We start from the raw sequence: 20037 nt of genomic DNA on the forward strand, positions 1-20037 counted from the left end.
CAGCTTTTAGTTTTTAGTCTCCAGCGCTCAGGAATAAGCTTCCTGCCCCTACCGTGAGTTTATTTAAAACAAGGTTAAAAACCTTCTTATTTGAAGTTGCCTATTTTTAATTTTTTTAATTCTATTCCACTACATTTAATTTTTTTATGTTTACTTTGTCTAAATTTAATCCGCTTGATTTTTTAAATTATTATTACTATCTTCTTGTTGTATGTTGTTTTTAACTTTCTTGTACAAGCACTTTGAATTATCTTTGGCTGAAAGGTGCTATATAATAAAGTTGCCTTGCCTAAAACATTTGACCAAATCACCACAGAAAATCAACTTTCCTGACACAGGAGCATCAGAATGAGACTTGAGCATTTCATCCCCGACAAACCAGTTAAGGCTGCTTTCAAATTCAAACGGGAATCCCACGAAGGAAAAGCTTTTGTCTCAAATCTCTGAAACACCAAACAATCAGATCAGAGGAGCTGCTGCAGAAGCAGGAGGAAGACGAGGAGGAAGAGCAGCTGGCCTGGAGTTCAGAGGGAGAAAGGCCTCTCCGTTCATGTTCCTGTTTATACTGAGCAGAATCTGGATTGTTTTCTGCTTTTCATCTCCCTTCATTGATGATGGCAGCTGGACAGAGTCTCTATGGTGCAAACCAAACGTAAAATCATAAAATATACATGTAACTTATTGATACAGAGCCATGAAAAAACATTTTCTCTCTATCAGATTTCTTCTTTTGTCACAAAGATGAATACAAAGGCACTTTGGCACGTTTTGATTTCTGTGCTCCTTCCAGCTAATAACTGGTTTTTCCACTCTTAGCACCAACAGCCAATCAAGCGTCTATTTCATTAACCTGGAAGAATTTTAACCCACTCTGCTTTGCAGAATAGTTTTAATTCTAGCTGTGTTTCCATTACAAGCGTGTGCAAAACTTTGTCAATATTCCGCTAATGTCAAAAAAAACTATTTTGTAATTGCAGTATTTCCATTAAATAAGAAACGCGATTAAAATCACACATGAATAAGTTTGCTCACATAAAAAACATTCTGCACTCTGATCCTCCAACTACTTTCTGTCGTTTTCTTCGTAGCCAATGGCAACATCTGATCACGTGACTCGTGTGATGCGAAAAAGGGTTTCCATTGCAAAATAAACCAATTTCTATATGTCCAATTAAAAATACCAAAACTTTTTATCAACAAGCAAGGGTTTTCTTTTCAAAATTGCATGAACAATAATAACAGTAAAGCTTCAACTATATCAACTTTCAAGTGGATTGAGAGCAGAGTTATGTAACTAGTTACATTTTCTCAATTACATTTACTTGAGTAACTTTTTGGAAAAAATTTACTTTCAGGAATATTTTTACTATGCTTTACTTTTTACTTTTACCTGAGTAATTTTATTCTTAAGTACCGCTACTCTTATTAAGAGAAAAATTTCTGGATTCTTCACCCACTGAAGGAAAAACAAAAATGTTTTAAACAAAAATCCACCAGACCTGCAGTTTTTTGTTAAAGTTTAATCTGCTTTTTATTGAAAGAAACCGATTTGGAAAAATTTCATTAGCCTGATTTTATTTTTTTATTATTTATATATATTATTATCATGTTGGTCCTTAAAATACCAAAATTTAAACTTAGATTTATATTTTGGTCTTTCTGATTATGTGATTTTTAAATATTAAATGACTGATTATTTAATCAGTTACTCCTTGAATTGCTGTTTATACCAAATACTTTTTTTTTTGCTCTTACCTGAGCATTTCTTGGTTGGCTACTTTTTACTTTAGCTTGAGTAAAAATATGTTGAAGTATCACTACTCTTACAGGAGTACAATTTTTGGCTACTCTGCCCACCTGTGATTGCGAGGCGGATCAATAATTTCAGCCATGATTTTGTTTGAAACAATTGTTTGTCCTCGTCCATACAATCAGGGGAAACCCGGTACCGGAGCATCTGAGCAGAACCTGAGCTTTCAGTCTCCTGCAGCCAAACACAACAAACACCCCACTGAAGGTCAGCTTCAATCGCCTGCTCTGTGGCTGGAGTCGGGTGGAAATGTGGGTCACACCCAGCCCACCCGGAGGTGCCTGGGCGGCTTGTTTGTGCTGAACATCCCCTCATAGAGCCTGCAGTGATTCAAAGCACAGGACCGAGTCAGATTGAGGCAGCTAGAAGCGGTTTTTATTTAGGAAAACGAGCCGGATCGGGTTTATGGGAGGATTTGGCTCAGCTGGGAACAGAGTGGGTTTTAATTTAACAACCACCAGGTGAAAAAACTTCACAGTAACTGTGTTTCCTTTAGAAATGTGCGCAAAACTTTGTCAATATGCTGCTAGTGTTGAATACATTGCGGTGTTTCCATTAAATAAAAAACGCAATAAAAAAAATCACGTAAATATACATGCGTAATAAGTCATTAAAAACATGCCTCGTCCAACCACTTCCTGTCTTCTTCGTGTTTTCCACTCGTAGTAACATCCCGTTGTTGATCATGTGACGCCATTTTTAAAATACTCAAATTTCGATGCAGTCGAAAATACACCTCATCTTATCAAAAGACGTGTTTTATTTTCAACATTGGTACGTCTTCATTAAGCATATTTATTTTCATAATTCAAATTTGCGCACTTACACGGTTAATGCCCTGAATTTCAAACTTATACAACACGGTTCAATATCTAAGGTCACAACTAAAATTAAGACTTTTCAAAACCATAATGAATACAATTTAAGATCTGCATCACAATAGAGATGTACAAAAATAAAAATAAAATTTTTTGTAGCGCCAAGATTCTTTGCCCAGAATACACATAACCATGTATGGGTTGGCAACAGAACTGAACCGGTTGGAAAGACTTGATGCCATGCAGCCAACTGGCAATAATTTGCATTTACCAGGCAGATGCGAAAAAAAACCTAGCTAGCTCCCAAGCCAGAGTTTATTAGCAGCTAGTATGCAGGAGCCTCAACTGTCTGTGTGCAACTCAGAAAGGTCCCACAAGAAAAATAAACTAGGTAGAATGAGATTAAACAGTCCTGCCACAACAACATTTAAGACCTGTCATTAATGTATTTATGGCCAACTTGAATATTTTCAACCTCAGATCATCACTCCACCACCACCGTGTTTGACCGTTAGTGTGTAGCTAGAGTTTACATATAAAAACTGACATTTTAACCAAAGCTTGTGGCAAAGAAAATTACAGAATTGATCTCAAACATTTTGATATATTACTTTATTGTTAAACATTACAGCCAGTTCTAAACATACATCAGTGGTTTACAGTTTCCCTCTCTCCTTGAAGAGCAGGAGTCGCTCTCAGCTGGATGGCAATCTTTACGAAGCCTGTAAAGATTGCCATCTTTAGAGGTTGGGAGTAGTCCAGCATGCTGGGCTACTCCCAGCATCCTGGAGCAAAGCATGCTGGGAGTAGCCCAGCATGAGACTGGAGGGGGTAGGGGGCAGGAATGTAGGCCGAACACTGGACAAATAAGCAGTGACAATATGCACTTCTTACAGTTACAATAAAAACAACATTCAGCTCCTTAAACATCCCACTGAGCTGCAGGTGATGCTGCACATTCAGTTATACCTCAGATCAAAAATCAGGGGCATATTTAAAACATCTTCATAAATTACAGTAATGAAGATATTGTGAAGTAAACAAATTTCTACAGACAGAAAAAGGCATTAAAATATTTTTAAGTAACATTGCAACAAAAAAAGGCAAAAAAAAGTAACTTAATGCACAGTTGGAGCATAAAAGCAGCTCTGTGTCTCTTCATTCTGTTGTTGCCCATATTTAATGTTTTACACCACCTGTGTCAAACTCAAGGCCAAGGGGCCAAATCCAGCCCACTGTAGCTTTTTATGTGGCCTCCATGCTCCAAGTTACATAAATCAGTCCCTACAGTTTTTCACGATTGCAAAATCAAAAAATCCTAAAACACAATTGTGAGTTTCTTACAAATTTTTGGCAAAAATATTCAAAAAACATTAGGTTCAAGTTAGGGGTGTCCAAAGTGTGGCATGGGGGCCATTTGTGGCCCTCAAAGTGACTTTGATTGGCCCCCTGACCACAAGTCAAGAACATAAAAAATTTGACCTACGAAATAGAAAACAACTAATAACTTGTTTGCTTCCTCAGCCTTACTTGATGTGAAGTTATAGTTTGTGATCGATACGACGAGTAACAAAAAGTCACATCTCAAGTTTGCAAAATTTCTTGTAAATATTTCTAAATTTGCACCACAAAATCTGGAATCTGAAAAACAATCGCAAAATCCTGGCGGGACTAATTAATGTAAAAATATTTTCTTTCCATTTCATATTTGTATACCACTTTGTGTTGGTCTTTCACATTAAATTCCAATGTTTTTGATTGTAGGTCAACGGTGTGAATACTTTTGTAAGACAGTGTCTTTTAAGAACAGCCATTTATTAATATTTTTGACAGTTTGATAACAGATATCATACATTCTGACACAACTGGCCCTTTATGAACATTTATGTGGCCCAAAACTGAAAATGAGTTTTACACCCAAAGAAAACCCAAACCAAGCAGCAATGTTTCGCGCCTGCTGTGGCCCCTGTGGTGTTTATCTAACTATTCTGAAGCTTTCAGAACAAGTCGCCATCACTCGGTGCTTTTCATCGTGCAGCGTCCCGCTCCGTCTGCTCCGGCGCGGGGAGTTCACGACTCCCGGGGTCACCGCTGCGAGTTTGGATAGCTGCATTGTGAAAGAGGGATTACAGGGACAGTGGCCTCTCGCCTCAACTGGACCGTAAATCAGAAATAAAAAAACTTCACGCACCGAGAACAAACGTGATGTGTCTCTTCACCTCGAGCTTCAAGTTTATCTTTCTGGCAGAGCAGCACAGGCGGGCGTAACGACAACAGACGGGCGTGACGCAAAGCACGAAGGAGGCTGGACTTCTTCAGATAACTGAATATTGCTTAAACCTGAGCAGATTGCACAATCCTCCTCTCAATAGAATCTGTTGCAAAATGAACTGGGTGTAGAAGAAGAAACAAGTTTAATATATGCTGAAACGACGCTCAAAGTAGGCACTTTTAGTGCTCTTTTACTTTAATTTATAATTAAACAGCTTGCAGTGAATGTCTCCCTGGTTCACCCAGTCTATATTTATTTACATTATTATTTATTTTATACTCTGATTTTAGTGCATTTTTGTCACTCACACAGTTCCACCAGTCTAAGTATTTAGGATTTGATGTAATTAGATGTAATCTAGAGTCCGTTAAGAAAAAGACAATGATTATGAAGCAACTTAAACATAAATTTACTTTTTTTTTGCTTTATTTTACCAGGTAAGCTGGTTGAGAACAAGTTCTCACTTTCAATCATCTGTTCAGGATCAGGAAGTGTTTATTAGCAAGTGTACAGCAATATTATCCTACAGCGCTTACATTATGCACATTGAGAAAAATCGATTCAGTTTTTGTGCCGCCACTAGGCTATATCACCCTGGGTGAGAGCCACAAAGGCACAACAGTAGCTTAGAAGACTGCATTTTCCCAGCTTTAAGAGGTACAATCTGATTAGTTTTAGCTAACCGAATCAGTCTGATTAAAGAAGACTGATGAGATCGACCTGATTCAATGAGATGATATAATCCTGACAAGATTGACTGAAAGTCTCAAATGACTGCCATTTCTTTTAATTCTGTGAAGTAGAAGAAAAGACAAATCAGGTGAGAATTAAACTAACACAAAAGAGAAATAGGAAGATTTAAAGGCACTAAGGTTCCTTGAATCTTGTACTTTCATTCCCACGCTCCATGTCGCTACGAGTGTGCTGCTCTAACATTGCATGTTTGTGCGTCTTAGTAACAAAGGCCGAGTTAAAAAAAACAACTCAGAACTTAAGTTAAAAAATGAGTGAAAAACGGCTCTGAATATCAGACATATTCAGAGGAATCTCTTTGTAACAGATGAAGAAAATATTCAGTAAAACAAACAGCAGCCTGAGAAGAGCGACTGAAAAATGATGTGTGATTTTGCGGGAATTTTTATGAAAATTTAAAGGAGAATTTTGCTTTAAACAGACATTAGATAGAAATCTGACTTGTTGGGTTTTTACTGAACCTGAAGCTCAATGTGATTCTTCCATAATGTAGACTAAATATGATTTATGATAATGTAATCATTAAAATCAAATAAAATCCCCCTCAGTTACCCTTATTCCCTTATTGATAACTGGTCTGAAACAGTCAAACCAAATTCTGAGTAAAAATACAAGTTTTCTTCCATCCTCTGTCAAACTGTTCATTAAAATTAAAGAGGAAGTGATTGTATTGGATGAAGCTCCCCAGAGGAAACCGGTCATATAAACACTGGTTCTGCTTCGACAAGCAGTGTTGTGTTATAGAGTCCAGCAGCCTATGCCGCCTTGCTTGTCACCTCTACGGTGCCTCCGCCAGGAAGGGAGTGAAGGAGGAGCGGACGGTGCGACCCCGCAGAGGCTGCTGCACCCGGAAGTTGTTCACCATGCTCTTCTGGACTTCCTCCTCGGCAGAGGTGAACAGGAGGCTCCGGAAGACCGCCAGCTGGAAGGAAAGGCATGAAGCACTGATAAAAACGTTCAGATTTTACAATCCGATGATTTCTGTATTGGTCCCGATATTGATAAAAATTCTAGATCGGGTCTCGGTGACAATGTGCTCTGAATGACGTCTTGCTTTATTATTTGTTTAGCGATATATTAAGAATTCCTAATTGCACTTTCTGAACCATTTGAAAGGTTTGTTGCGTTTGGATTTTACGTTTTGACCAAGATAGTCAACCTATTGTTTTTGTCATTCTCACTTTATTATTTCATAGACGTGTTCAGCTTCTATGCACCACAAATCTTTAACAAACTTCCAGAAAACTGCAAAACAGTCAAAACACAGAGTTATTTTAAATCTAGACTAAAACCTCACCAGGTTAGAGCTGCTTTGGAAACGATCAACTTTCTGACGTGTAACGACTTGACAAAATGTGTTGCTTCAATCATTGACTGTGTTCTATGACTTTGTATTTTTGGGTTTTTATGGTGTAAAGCACTTTGAACTGCCTTGTTGCAGAAATGTGCAATGCAAATAAACTTAATTAATTGATTTGTTTTTTTACCTTGGTTGTTGTTAGGGATGCACCGATCCACTATGTTCACTTCTGATAACAATATTTTAGGTTTAGTATCGGCCAATACCGATTCGATACAAATAAACAGCTGAATTGCCTTAAAGTGATTTTTTTTTTTAAACAAACATAAATGTACTGAATTATACATTTATTTGGTAACTCTGGACCAGTACACCTGACCAAGAGCTTCACAATCTTGGTCAAACATGTAAAAACTTTAATTTTGGTAAATGTTCTGGATTTACTGGTCCACTAACATTTTTTATCTACAGTTTAGAGTTACGAACTGCAACAAAATCTGGCTTAGAGAGATTGAGTGGAGCGCCACCATCTGGCTGGAGCTCGGAGTAAATTAGGGCTGAAATTATTAGTTCAAATTATTCTTGATGAATCCATTATTGAAATAATTGTCAACTAATTAAAAATATATTGCATTTAAGATAAAATACAATTTGTAAATATGTTCTACCTTCATTTGAGCTTCACCGGGTTGAAATTCTGTAAAACAAATCTCGTTTTAAGCACCTTTTGCCATCTAATTATTAAATCAGTTAATAATAATATTAATAATAATAATAATAATAACAGATCAGCCTTCAATATACTGATGAAAAATGAATCAGAAAGCTTTTTTTTATGTTAGAAGTATTTTTCAGCTCCAGATTCATCCTTTGTACCAAAGGAATGTTATTGAATTTTAGACAATAAAATGTTCTTACTTGAAAAAGTAAGAAAACAAACTAATAATTGCTTAGTTCCATGTTTTCATGCATTTCTAATATTGCATAATAAAGCATAAAAATCTTGAGAATGAGACTTTTATTGTCTGAATAATCAATAACTAAAATAATCATCAGTTTCAAGCATAATAAACTTCAAACAACACATCTGACATAGCTCCACTGAACCAGCAGGTGAAAAGATATAAACAGCATTTTAAAAAGCAAACTGAAAACAGTGTTATTAGTCTGTGAATTAGAGTTTGATGGGGGCATTTGCTTCCACTTGAGGAGCCAAATTCTAAAATATTTTCAGTTTCAGTTAAACATGAGCTTTAAAGCAGAAGATTTTTTTTTTTACTGTTGTGGCATATTTATGGGTTAAAATTACAAGTTGATGCACTGAAACCGAGTTCTGAATAGAAGAGAGTTTTTCTTCCTTCTGTTTAGTTAAAACTGAAAGCACCGACTATATTTAGCCACTTGGTGGCAGTAGAGGAGCTTTGATTCCCTACTGAGTGACCCTGAAGTATCTAAACTTTCCCAAAAATCAGGTGAAAATTAACAGCTTCATTATTTTCCTTCAGCAGAGGAGACTAAACATTTTTATAAACACTAGAAAAGGCATCTAGCAACTTTTTCAAACATGCAGCACACCATCTATGATAAAGGGACAAGAATCAGCATTCTGTATTAAAATAATTGTCAGGTTTGAGTCAGACACATACCTGGTCATGGCTGACTTCAATATGCTGCTTCATAACGATCCAGGTGACGGACTCTGTGAGAGGGGGCGTGGTCAGAGAGCCGTGGTACGTCCAGTAGTCATCGATGTTGGAGGGAAGCAGACTAGCTGGATCAAAGCGGGTGAACTCCACCACGCTGTCCTGAAGACAAACAGAGACAGAAAGAAGACCTAAAAATGGCTTCCTGAGATGTTCAGTGTAGCTGGGATGTAACGCCAGTAGAGGGCGCCACTTAAACAGATTTTAGTCGGAAGGTTTGGTGATCTGATGCGTCCAAACATGAAGCTTGGACACATTTTCCAAAACGTGTGACTGACCTTGTGTCTGATAGCAGGCAGAGCGTCAACCAGCTTCTGCAGCCCCTCGTGTCTCTTTCCCACCTGCATCGGATTAGACATTAATCTGGATTAAAGTCACAGTTCATGTCTTCATGACCAAAGGTGCTGAGTGTATGTGTGTATGTACACCCCTACACTCAGTGTGTACCTTCAGAAAAATTCCAATGACGGCGAGTCCGTTTTCCTCCATCACCGCCTCCTCGAACAGAGTGTACCTGTCAGAGTTCCAGTGGACCAAGTGGAGCTGAAAACACACACACACAAACGCACCACAAAGAGTTTCTGTAAACTGAAACCTGATGCCCTGCGTGTTTTCACACAAACCCAAACTTCTGAGAACTGTGCTGTGGGCACAAGAGGTCAAAGGACAACATACACAGAGTCACTGGAACATCTTGTTACATGAAATTGAAATGGAACAACATAAAAACAAAAAAAATGTTTGAGTCTAGGGACATGAAACTGGGCACTGAAACCAAACTTAGAGGGAAAAAACAAATGTTTATTTAATGCAAATTAAAAAAATTCGAAGTTGATGTAGGAGAAGCATCAGAGCTAAATAAATCAAGGCTCTGTTTAGATTGGAACTGCGTTTTTCCAGTCTTAAAGTAAAACCATGACTGGATCCTGATTAAAGAAGAAACTGTTTTTACTTCAGGAGTCCTAAAATAATTCAGGTATACATTAAAGCCAGAGTAGTTGATAGTAAAGGACTGATTCTGATGTTTTTGGTATATTTTCTGCTTGCAGTATGTTTCACAAGCAAAAGAAAATTCATGTTTTTCATGTCTATAATGTATTTTTTCTGTGTTTGTAACAAAAACTGACCTCCACAATTTTTGTAACTATTTTTAGCCAAGAGCTATAGTTTCAATTTATGTAAAATATGACAAATTCAGTCTAAAACGTTTCAAAAACCATTTCTTTTTTGCTTTCGTCTGATATTTTTCAGTCTCACCCTACAGTTGAAGTCATGTTTGCATGAGTAGAGACTTTGTTACATGCTCTTAATATGCTATTGATTGCAATTTAACAAAGGACACATGCAATTAATCACGATTGACTGGTCATTTGTTTAGACTTTTATCAAACAATATTCAAACCATGATATTAAAAACCTATTAAGGATGAAGTTCTAATGTCGTGTTTGTATTTGAATGAAACTTTTGCCACATTCTGCTGAAAACAGATGAACTTCACTGCTCTTTATGTCTGTGTTAGTGGAGAAGGTTCAGTGCTGACACAGTACCTCTGCAGGAAACAGCCTTCGGTCCACAGTGTGCTCTGAGCCCCAGTCGTTGCTCTCACCCCAGTGGAAGTGGAACTGACAAAGCCTATATTTGTCCTGTAGGGGGCCTCCCTTTAGTGCTGCACAAGAAATGTACAGAAGATATCAGGATATTAAAACAGGCTACAGGCAATGATAATGGTGAGTAATCACTGAATAGTTTAAATTAAATTTCTTAATTAGTTTCTAACGGCAGGGTTTGTACACTTTTCTCACAGTAAAATTTAAATACTTTCAAGGTAGGTTTTCAAACATTAGAGATAAAAACAATACTAATGAAACTAAAAGAGACAGCTGCAATCCACAATTATATGATATCACTTATTACTGTTATTAATAATAACAACTTGTAATAATATCCTACCTTCTACAGCATGAAAAAGGTTGTTTTATTTTTAAAATGTTTCTCACATCTGGCTGGTCTGAAAAAGAAAAATCTCTAAAAATTGTTCTCGCTACGTTTTCTGATATTTACAAATAGAAATTATTTTAGTAATTCTAACTGATCTAAAATGAGAAGTTTGATCTGATTTAACTTCAGTTAGTGTTCTGGGATTTTGGCCCATTCATTCCAACAGAACTGGAAGAACTGGGTCAGGTTTGTACGCCTCCTTGCTCACACTTGTTCAGCTCTACTCTCAGATTTCCCTGAGATCAGGAACTTGATCCACATGAAAACAATGACTCAGTTGTATGTTGTCTGAAATAAAAGAAACGGTCTCACTCCTGAACAGAGGGATTGCGACAACTTTAAACTCCTCCTACATCCTCATTGTGTGCATTCTGTTCACGGACGGATCAGATTTCATAGTGAAGAATACTGACTGCCTACATTTGTCATGATAAATTCCCTCATTTCCCACAATCCTAATGGATACTAGCAAGTTTGCTAGCTAGCCCCGTTTTTCTCTAGAAGGACAGCCTCCACACACTTGCCAGATTATGTTGGAGGCAACATGAAACTGCTGCTGCGCATGCTACTCAACAGGTTGTCGCTAGGTAACCAAAGAGTGAGTGAGTGAGTCGACGTCATCAACCTTACGTTTGCCCCCCACCTTCTTCAAAATCAAACAAAATTGGTGTCAAATGTTTGTGCAGTAAAGATTTTAGTTTGTGCCGCTATGATTTTAAAGATATTAACATAACGATTAAATTTAGTTTGTGCCGCTATGATTTTAAAGATATTAACATAATGATTAAAGATAGCCCGGCTTACATTTCCAAAATTGAACAAATTTGGTGTCAATCAACTGTGCTATGTTTGTGCAGCAAATAATTTTGTGTCAGAGGTCAGATATTTTTATTAATATCTTTAAAATGATGGTGGCACAAACAAAAAAATCTTTGCTGCACAAACATTGCAGTTGATTGAGACAAATTTTGCTAGATTTGGGTAAAGTGGAGTGGGAGGGAAAAGCTGGTTGACTTTTTGACCTTTAAATTTTAATTAATATCATCAAAGCAAAAGCACAAACAAAAGATTTTGCTGCACAAACATAGGCGACTTGATTGACTCCACTTTTCTCTGATTTAGAGATGGTGACGGGGCTGACTGATCTTCCATGACCTATGGAAACATTTATTAAAATCTTTAAAAATAAAACGTAGCACAAACGTTTGACACCAATTTCATTAGATTTAAAGAAGATGGAGCGACGACTTCACTCAGGTATCAACGTTTCTTGGTTGGACCTGAAAGGATGAGCAGCTAAAAGCATTTCCCAGAATGCCGTGCGGTTCAGGATTAGATCTCAGTGAAATTATCAAAACTCTATCAGATTTTTTTTCTACATATATTGATCATGTCTCTATAGTTTAATTGCCCAGCCTGAAACATTGCAACAAAGTGGAAACAATGAAGCGTTGCTTCTTAGTGTGATTCAGCCTTTTGTGGAAAATGCTGATTTCATTTCCCCTATAAGGCCGTTGAAGAACAGGTTGTTGAGGCAAAACACTGACCACGAACCTTCCAGGAAACCTAAAGGCAGAGACTACTATCCCTTTTAAAGTTGTTACTTTTTACCGCGGTCATAAACTTGTCATCACAGAAAGTTAAACATTAGAAATTATTTAAAATACCTCCTCTACTGTTTATGTTGCTAAAAAAGAAAACACTTTCCTACGTCTCTTCTGAAAATTTTTAATTCTTCTGAAATCAGCCTCATGCATTTTGAGTTATTGCATGTTGGGAAAAGCCTGGTAGTTAAAATGGAAAAGGTAGCAATTCTAAGAGCGACTGAGCTCAACATGAACACACAAGTCACATGAAGGTCAGCAGCTGCAAGTGGCGTTTCAACTGATTTCTGGCCTTTCAGACATATATAGAGGGGGTTCTTTAAGAACAAACAGGGGCGGAGATAATCCTCTTATGTAGATCAAAACATGCATTCACCCTGCTGCGATTTCTCAAGAATCAAGGGGATATTACACAAGGAACTGTAAGAGAAGGAAGCTGAATAAACAATAGATCCACTTTGTATAAAACAGGTTTCTTTGGGTTCATTTCTGAAGGAGTTTTCATTAAAAGTTTAAAATGTTACTCACTGTTCTTGTCAGTAGTGTCGTCATACTCGACCAGAAAGGAGTAACCGTTGTTCCAGATCTGCTGGCAGGTCTGCGGGTCGTAGTTGGACTCCAGCGGCTTCAGATCCGAGTCGAAGACGGCTTTTTTCACGGCGATGTCGATAGGAGACTGATGATCCCCTCCTGGCACCTCCAGGGGCCCCAGCCACATGGGGTGCACTGGAGACCAGGACAGGAAGAAGAGAAGAAGAAGCAGAGGGGGGAAATGAAAAGGAACATCAGATTTCATTAAGCTGCTGCTGTTTCAATAAATAAAAACAACAAAAACACAAATGCTGACACCTACTTTCCCCATTGTGCTCAGCTTCCTCCAGCTTTTCCAAAGAGTCCATTTTAAAACATCTATCAACTACACTCAGTCTTACAGGGACACAAACTCCTCTGTCCACTGAGGACGAACTAAAGGGAGAAAATGAGTCAGAGAGGAGCAGGAGGAAGTTTTTTTTTTCTTTAAAGGAAACAGCTAAAAAAGAGAGAAGTGGGCCGGCTGTACAGAGTGACACTCGGAATGTCCTGGCATTCCCCCAGCTCCGCTCCACAGCAGGAGCAGCAGACCGGGACCTCTGGCGGGTCAGAACGCCGGCTCGCGCTCTTCTGACTTCTAATTACCCCGAACTCCGCGTGGCGTCCAGAGAATCTCCAGAAAAACTGTCCAAAAATTATAAAAATCTACTACGTCCTTCTTAATACAAACCAACAGGATACAAACAGAAAGGCAGAACCGTTTGCTCCTCTTCTGGTTCCTGAGCAGGTCTGACTGGGAGCTGACCTTCATCTTCATCAGACTGTAGCTCCTCCTCCTGTAGTTGCCTGTTACCATACCAACTTTATTTATGAAGCACTTTATACACCGACAGGACCAAAGTGCTATACACAATCATAAAATACAATGCAATTATAAAATAGAAAAGATCGAATATAAAATACAATTTAATATACAGACACAATAAAACAAAGTGAAACCTCTCAGATTGTGCCAAAAGTCAAAGAAATAAAATAGGGTCTTAAGAAGGGACTTAAAAACAGCGAGTGAAGAGGCTTGTTTTATGGCCAAAGGAAGATCATTCCATAGCTTGGGGGCAGCCACAGAAAAAGCACGGCCCCCTCTGAGCTGCATTTTGTCTTTGGCACCTTCAGAAGCAACTGATCATCTGACCTGAGGGAACGGGTAGGTGTGTACAAATGTAACAGCTCAGACAGATAGGGAGGGGCAAGGCTATTAAGAGCTTTAAAAACAAATAAAAGGATTTTGAAATGAATCCCAAAATGTACAGGCAACCAGTGTAAGGAAGCTAAAATAGGGGAAATATGGTGACATTTTCGTGTACCTGTTAAAAGATGTGTAGCAGCATTTTGTACCTTCTGAAGCTGGGAAATATATAAATCATTGAATCTTATATAAAGTGCATTACAGTAATCCAGCCGTGTGGTCACAAATGCATGGATCACGGTTCCAAAGTGCTGTCTGGAAAGAATTGGTTTTACTTTGGCTAGCTGCCTTAAGTGGAAAAAGCTGGATTTTACAACGGCTCTAATGTGTGCTTCCAGCTTTAGACCAGCATCCATCTTGACCCCTAAATTTGTAATAACCGGCTTGACATACTGGGCCAAAGAGCCAAGACTGGTCAGGGAATCTACAGTGGATCTAAAATCACTACCTGTGTCTTATCTTCATTAAGTTTCAAGAAATTTAGGGCCACCCAGGGCTTCAAATCTTCCAGACATAAAAACAGAGACCAAAGAGAGGTGGAGTCTGCGTTCTTTAGTGGTAAATATATTTGTGTGTCATCTGCATAACAATGAAAAGCAATCCCATATTTTCTAAAAATAGAACCAAGAGAAAGGAGGTACAACAAGAAAAGAAGCGGGCGTAGAACGGAGCCCTGTGGGACACCACACGACAGTGGAGCAGAGGGAGACCCACGGGCATCAAGACAGACACAAAAAGTACGCTTGGCCAAATAAGATTTAAACCAATCCAGAGCTACGTGACCGATGCCCACCCACTGTTCCACACGGGAAAGTAAAATGCCATGATCAACTGTATCAAAAGCAGCTGATAAATCCAACAGCACCAAAACAACACAGTCACCAGAATCAGTTGCTAAAAGTATATAATTCAAAACTTTTAAAAGAGCTGACTCTGTGCTATGAAATGGTTTGAAACCAGACTGAAAAAAAACTAATATATACTCTATATACTCTAATATATTATGTTCATTAAGATAAGCCATTACCTGTTCACACAATAACTGCTTACCAAGCCGTAGCACACTGCGCTACTCTGAGCGCAATCCACCTTTTGGCTCATGTGTTAATTGGACAATATTTATAAATCAGCTGAACTGACAATTCACAGAGCAAAACCACAGCACAGCATGAAGGTGAGCAGAAACAGCCAACAACAGATGTTGCTACTGTTTAAATATTGTATTTCAACTTCTACTCCAAATACCACAAATGCATTGAAGTAATTAAAATAATGAAAATTGGTTGCCAATCAATAAATAAAGTTCATTAGATTAAAATTAGTACCCATAGATTAAATAACATCTGATTGGACGTTTGTAGTCTTGTAGTTTGACCTCTATCCAGCAGAGGGCGCCAATGCCCATTCTTAAGCTGAAATAAAGATGGCAGGGCCATGCCAGGACAGAAAAGAGAAACAGCCCAAACAGAGTCCAGTCTGGGATGCAAAATGCTCTCTAAACAGAATCACTTAAAACACTCGACAGAATCCTTAAGTTTCTCATTCAGCTGAGTTGAATGGTGGAGTCAAGTCAACTTCTCATTAAAAAATGACTGATTTGCTACAAAGTCTAGGATGACAGAAAGGCAGAGGAGATAACGCAGAAAAATTGTAACATGATTGAAAAAAACATGGTGGCAATAAGCAGGGTTGATTTTAAGGGCGTGAATTAATGCACTTTACAGAGCGAAGTTTTTAAATTCCTTTAAGACCAACCACAGACCGTATTTCTGTATGAACGTCTCTGTTAACGGGGAAATAAGTGTATCACATTTTATTCTGTTCATCTTTTTTTTTAACTGTTCTGCATCCTGAGAGATTTCTGTTTTGTTATATTTTATAAGCAACAATTGAAAAATATCTAGTACACATTTCTATATATATATATATTTTTTTTTTACTTGTTACAAGAAGAGACTATTTTGCAGTATGAAGCTGAAGATCTGCCATGTGTCCCAGAAAACAATAACAAAGTGCTTCAGAGGCAGTAGGACCAGATTTCCATGATCACAATTCAGTCACCACTTTAGTTGTTTGGCACCGACTTTAATATTTTATGAGGAACTGGATCACTGGCAGAGAATTAGAAGAGTAAGACGTGTAAAGCTGCTGGTTTAATAGCCTTTAGACATTATGAATGTAACTGCATCTGGAGTTGTATGGTTGGATGAACCGCAGCTTGAAAGCAAAGACACAACCTTCTAGTTTGCATTAAATCAAGCTGGAAATGGCCTTATAGTGTCATAATCTCGATTTTATAGCCCCTTATGGTTTGAGTCAATCAAATTTTATTGGAATTGAAAAATTCTGGCTTCCTACTGTCCACAAGCATGATCTTTGGGTTAATAGTCTTTCTAAATTTCCCTTAAGTGTGTGTGTGTGTTGTCCAGGTGGAACCTCCTGACTCTCATTATTTTTTGTTTGTCTGTTTAAAAATGTCAAGACGTCAGAGGGAAACTACTGCACACATATTAATATTTTTCCGCCCACAAAAAAAATTATTAAATGACAGTCCGATATCAGACATAATTGTCAAAAGATAATCCTACAGAAACTGTACATTAATGACCAGATATAGTAGAGCAGTTAATTTAAAGTAGATTTGAGCTGCACTTCATCCTTTTGGCCACAAGATGCCACCAAAGAAGACAAAAGAAATGAAAATGTTTCCATACAAGCTTTAGAACACAGGTGTCAAACTCCAGTCCTCGAGGGCCGATGTCCTACAGCTTTTAGATGTGCCACAGGTACAAAACACTGGAATGAAATGGCTTAATTACCTCCTCCTTGTGTAGATCAGTTCTCCCAGCCTTGCTAATGACCTAATTATTCTATTCAGGTGTGGTGCAGCAGAGGCACATCTAAAAGTTGGAGGACACCGGCCCTTGAGGACTGGAGTTTGACACCCCTGCTTTAGAAGTTTTGATCATCATTACAACCTAAATCAGAGGAGCCCAAACTTTTTGAGACCAAGATCTACTTTTTCTCTCGCCAGCCGGCTGAGATCTTCCTCATGACACGAAGACATAAAAATAGTAAATTAAACTCTATTGACTTATGTTATATGCGAATATACATCAGTTATAGCAGAAATAATAAAGTGATAGAAAACTAATGCAGTTCCTTCCTCAGTGAGATTCTGACACTGGGAGGAGGTTACTGGTTTCTCAGTCACAAGCTGGTTGCAAACCTGAGGCCAACAGGTGTCAGTCAGTTATGGTAGATCTGAAATTTGGTTTGGTGATGTCAATATGAGAAGCTGCAGACTGACAGGAGGAACCAAAAATCTCTGTAAAGGTAAAGGCAAATCTTCTGAAGTTGGGATATAATTAATTTAATTTCACATAACTACCGCGGTAGAAGCCATTTGTTTGTTAAAATTTTATGAAATATATTTGTTCTATTTGATGTTTGTTGTGAATGACGTATACATTAGTCCAACGTTTAGAAACTACAGCGGCTGTAATGCACCACAGCAAAGGTAAACACAGGTAAAATAACCCGAACAGGTGATCAACTCAAAACCACTCCTACCTTTTTACTCTCTCTCTCTCTTTGTAGTTTAAGCACACCTGTTACCGTGGCAACCGCCTTCGCCCGCAAGACAAGCTTACAAGATTACGTTAAAAACATAACATTCAGTCCGTTACAATATCAAGTTTCCAGGCTTGATATTTATTTCTCGATCATTAATAAGTTCTTCCCTGAACACAGCGACGGTTGATTGACTAGCAGAGCAGGAGTTTAAATTAGCTAGTCGGTCTTTGAGTCGCCTTTTTTTTTGTTAATGGAACGGAAACACACTGAATTGCGCAACACCTTGTTGAAACAATAATTACTGAGAATATTAATTTTGACACATTTTGTTGATTTTTTTTTTTAATTATCATTCTTTAATGAAGCTACAAACATTTAGGATCTTAGTGAATATTTTGATAAGCGCGTCAGAAGAGGAAGTGCTGGTCTCATCGTCCCGGCGGCGTTCAGTTTGTCACCTACTGCCGAGATCGACTCAAAACCTTCCCGATCGACATACTGAGCACCTCTGACCTAAATCAAATGAAAAAAAAAAATTTTTTTGGAAAATTTAAAGCACTGGTGTCAAACTATTTCATTTTGGGCCATATCATGATCACAAATGTTGTCAGAGGGCAGGATGTGGCTAATTGTACTGATAAAACTACCCATTAACAATTATTATTAAAAAGCTGTTAATAATAATTTGTTGTCTTAATTTGATGCATTTCTTGAAATTCAATAATGTGAAACATCTTTATACATTAATGTAATTTGGCAGTATACTGATAAAACTGCTTTGATTTGATTGGTAAAACAATATTTCATCACACAACTGATTAAATTAAATAGAGGGCCACATAAAAACTTATGGTGGGCCACATTAGGCCCCTGAGCCTCGAGTTTAACACATGATTTAAAAGCGATCATTATAAAGGGTGATGTTTCAGATAAACATATCCTAATTAACATAAAAACAAACCAAATATAAACTTATTCTCCTTTTAATTGATTCAGAAAAAACGCAACTTTGTTATTGTTTTCCATTTCTACATGTTTTTTGCATGTTTTATCTGTGGATTAAAGCGGGACAGAGAGACTTTATGCAACAAGGAGCTGACAGACCAGAATGGGTGTGTTTAAACCATTTTGGTAATTAAAAATACATGTGACATGTGATGACTCTTAGAGGTGGATTAGGGAAAATAGAAACTAAATCCACAATCAAACTAGATCAAATTAAAGTAGTTTACGGACACAGAGTTCTTTCTGGTGCTGAAATCTGATAGTAAAGGGTAAAAGAGATAAATGGAAGTTATGCAAACTCTTTTGTTGGATTACAATAGCCCCAGCAGGCAGTTGTGTGGGGCAAAGGGCTTTAACTGGACAGCATCGTCAGGAGTCATTATTTGGCAAAGCGTGAATTGTTATTGATCTGCTGCTTTTTTTTTTTAAGGAGACATGCACCCATTTCCTCCTTCGCTGCCTCACAATAAAATGTTCTAATGTCACAGCTGATGACATTAGCTTTTCATGTTTCATAAAGCATGAAAACATGCAGCTAGCATCATCTGTACTCACTCTGAGACAGGACAGATTTGCTGGAACACGCCGTCAGGTTGCACCGTCGGACAGGCGTTATCCTGGGACTCATGGCGTGTCTGACGAGTTGTCGCCGAAGGTGAGAGACCAAAGGTCTAACCGCTGCAGAGAAAGTCACCATTTTCCTCCAACTGACTACACCTGATTCGCGTAAAACGGCCACCCTGTGACACTACCCTGCTTCTCGGTTAGAGGCGCGCGCAGCTAGCTGTAAAAACTCCACACTGAACTGAAGTTAGCCGCCTGTTCAAAACAATGTGTCGGCTGGCTGCGACGTCTTCCTCTGTATCCTTCTCCTGCTCATCTGGAGGCGGAGGAAAAACCTTCAGACTTTCACCGCAGAGGGAAACCACCGCTTACAGCGAAGCTACAGCGACTGTCTACATTCCTTTAACCCGTTTAAATGCGCTGCTGGGGCCGTGAACAGTTGAAAAAGACCCTCGGCGGTTCACTAGAACGATCGATGCAAGGGGGAGGGGCTGCGGTTTTGACCAATCAGAGAACTCTTGCGAGGGGCGTTAGCAACAGCCATAACAACGGAAAGGAAACCATCAACACTGCCGCGAGGTGTCACTGTAATTATTAAATACCATTAAAAAACTGTAAAAAGGCTCAAAACATCATTATCCCAACATTTGTTCCAACAGTAGCGTAATATTGGGACGGCTGTTAAAGTGTATAATTGGAAAATATGGAACAAACTTCCAGAAAACTGCAAAACAGCTGAAACACTGAGTTCTTTAGATCAAAGCTAAAATAAAAACACCTGTTAAGACTATTTCACCATAATAAGTGGAACATTGACCACCAGATTTGATGTGTATTGATGATTTTGATAATAGCA

At 38.2% G+C, this 20037-nt stretch overlaps 1 protein-coding gene across 3 annotated transcripts; it reads right to left on the bottom strand.

The window, feature by feature from the left end:
• Window positions 1-3212: 3212 nt before the first annotated feature.
• ca5a (carbonic anhydrase 5A) lies at window positions 3213-19657 on the bottom strand. 3 transcript variants are annotated; one of them, XR_002753623.1, is made up of 8 exons: window positions 19173-19657; window positions 12788-12985; window positions 10205-10323; window positions 9104-9199; window positions 8935-8997; window positions 8600-8758; window positions 4820-6575; window positions 3213-4735 (listed from the first exon to the last, which is right to left on the bottom strand). XR_002753623.1 is itself a non-coding variant. In XM_014474884.2 (7 exons), exons 1-7 carry the CDS (start codon window positions 19312-19314, stop codon window positions 6432-6434), a joined length of 921 nt encoding a protein of 306 aa, XP_014330370.1. In that variant the 5' UTR covers window positions 19315-19657; the 3' UTR covers window positions 3213-6431. The 3 variants fall into 3 exon arrangements, 2 of the variants coding, with proteins under 2 accessions (XP_014330370.1, XP_023199904.1); XM_014474884.2 differs by having other exon boundaries at window positions 3213-6575; XM_023344136.1 differs by lacking the exon at window positions 19173-19657 and adding an exon at window positions 13113-13636 and having other exon boundaries at window positions 3213-6575.
• Window positions 19658-20037: the final 380 nt, after the last annotated feature.

The sequence above is a fragment of the Xiphophorus maculatus genome, chromosome 2, assembly GCF_002775205.1.
Source record: "Xiphophorus maculatus strain JP 163 A chromosome 2, X_maculatus-5.0-male, whole genome shotgun sequence".
Lineage (NCBI taxonomy): Eukaryota > Metazoa > Chordata > Actinopteri > Cyprinodontiformes > Poeciliidae > Xiphophorus > Xiphophorus maculatus.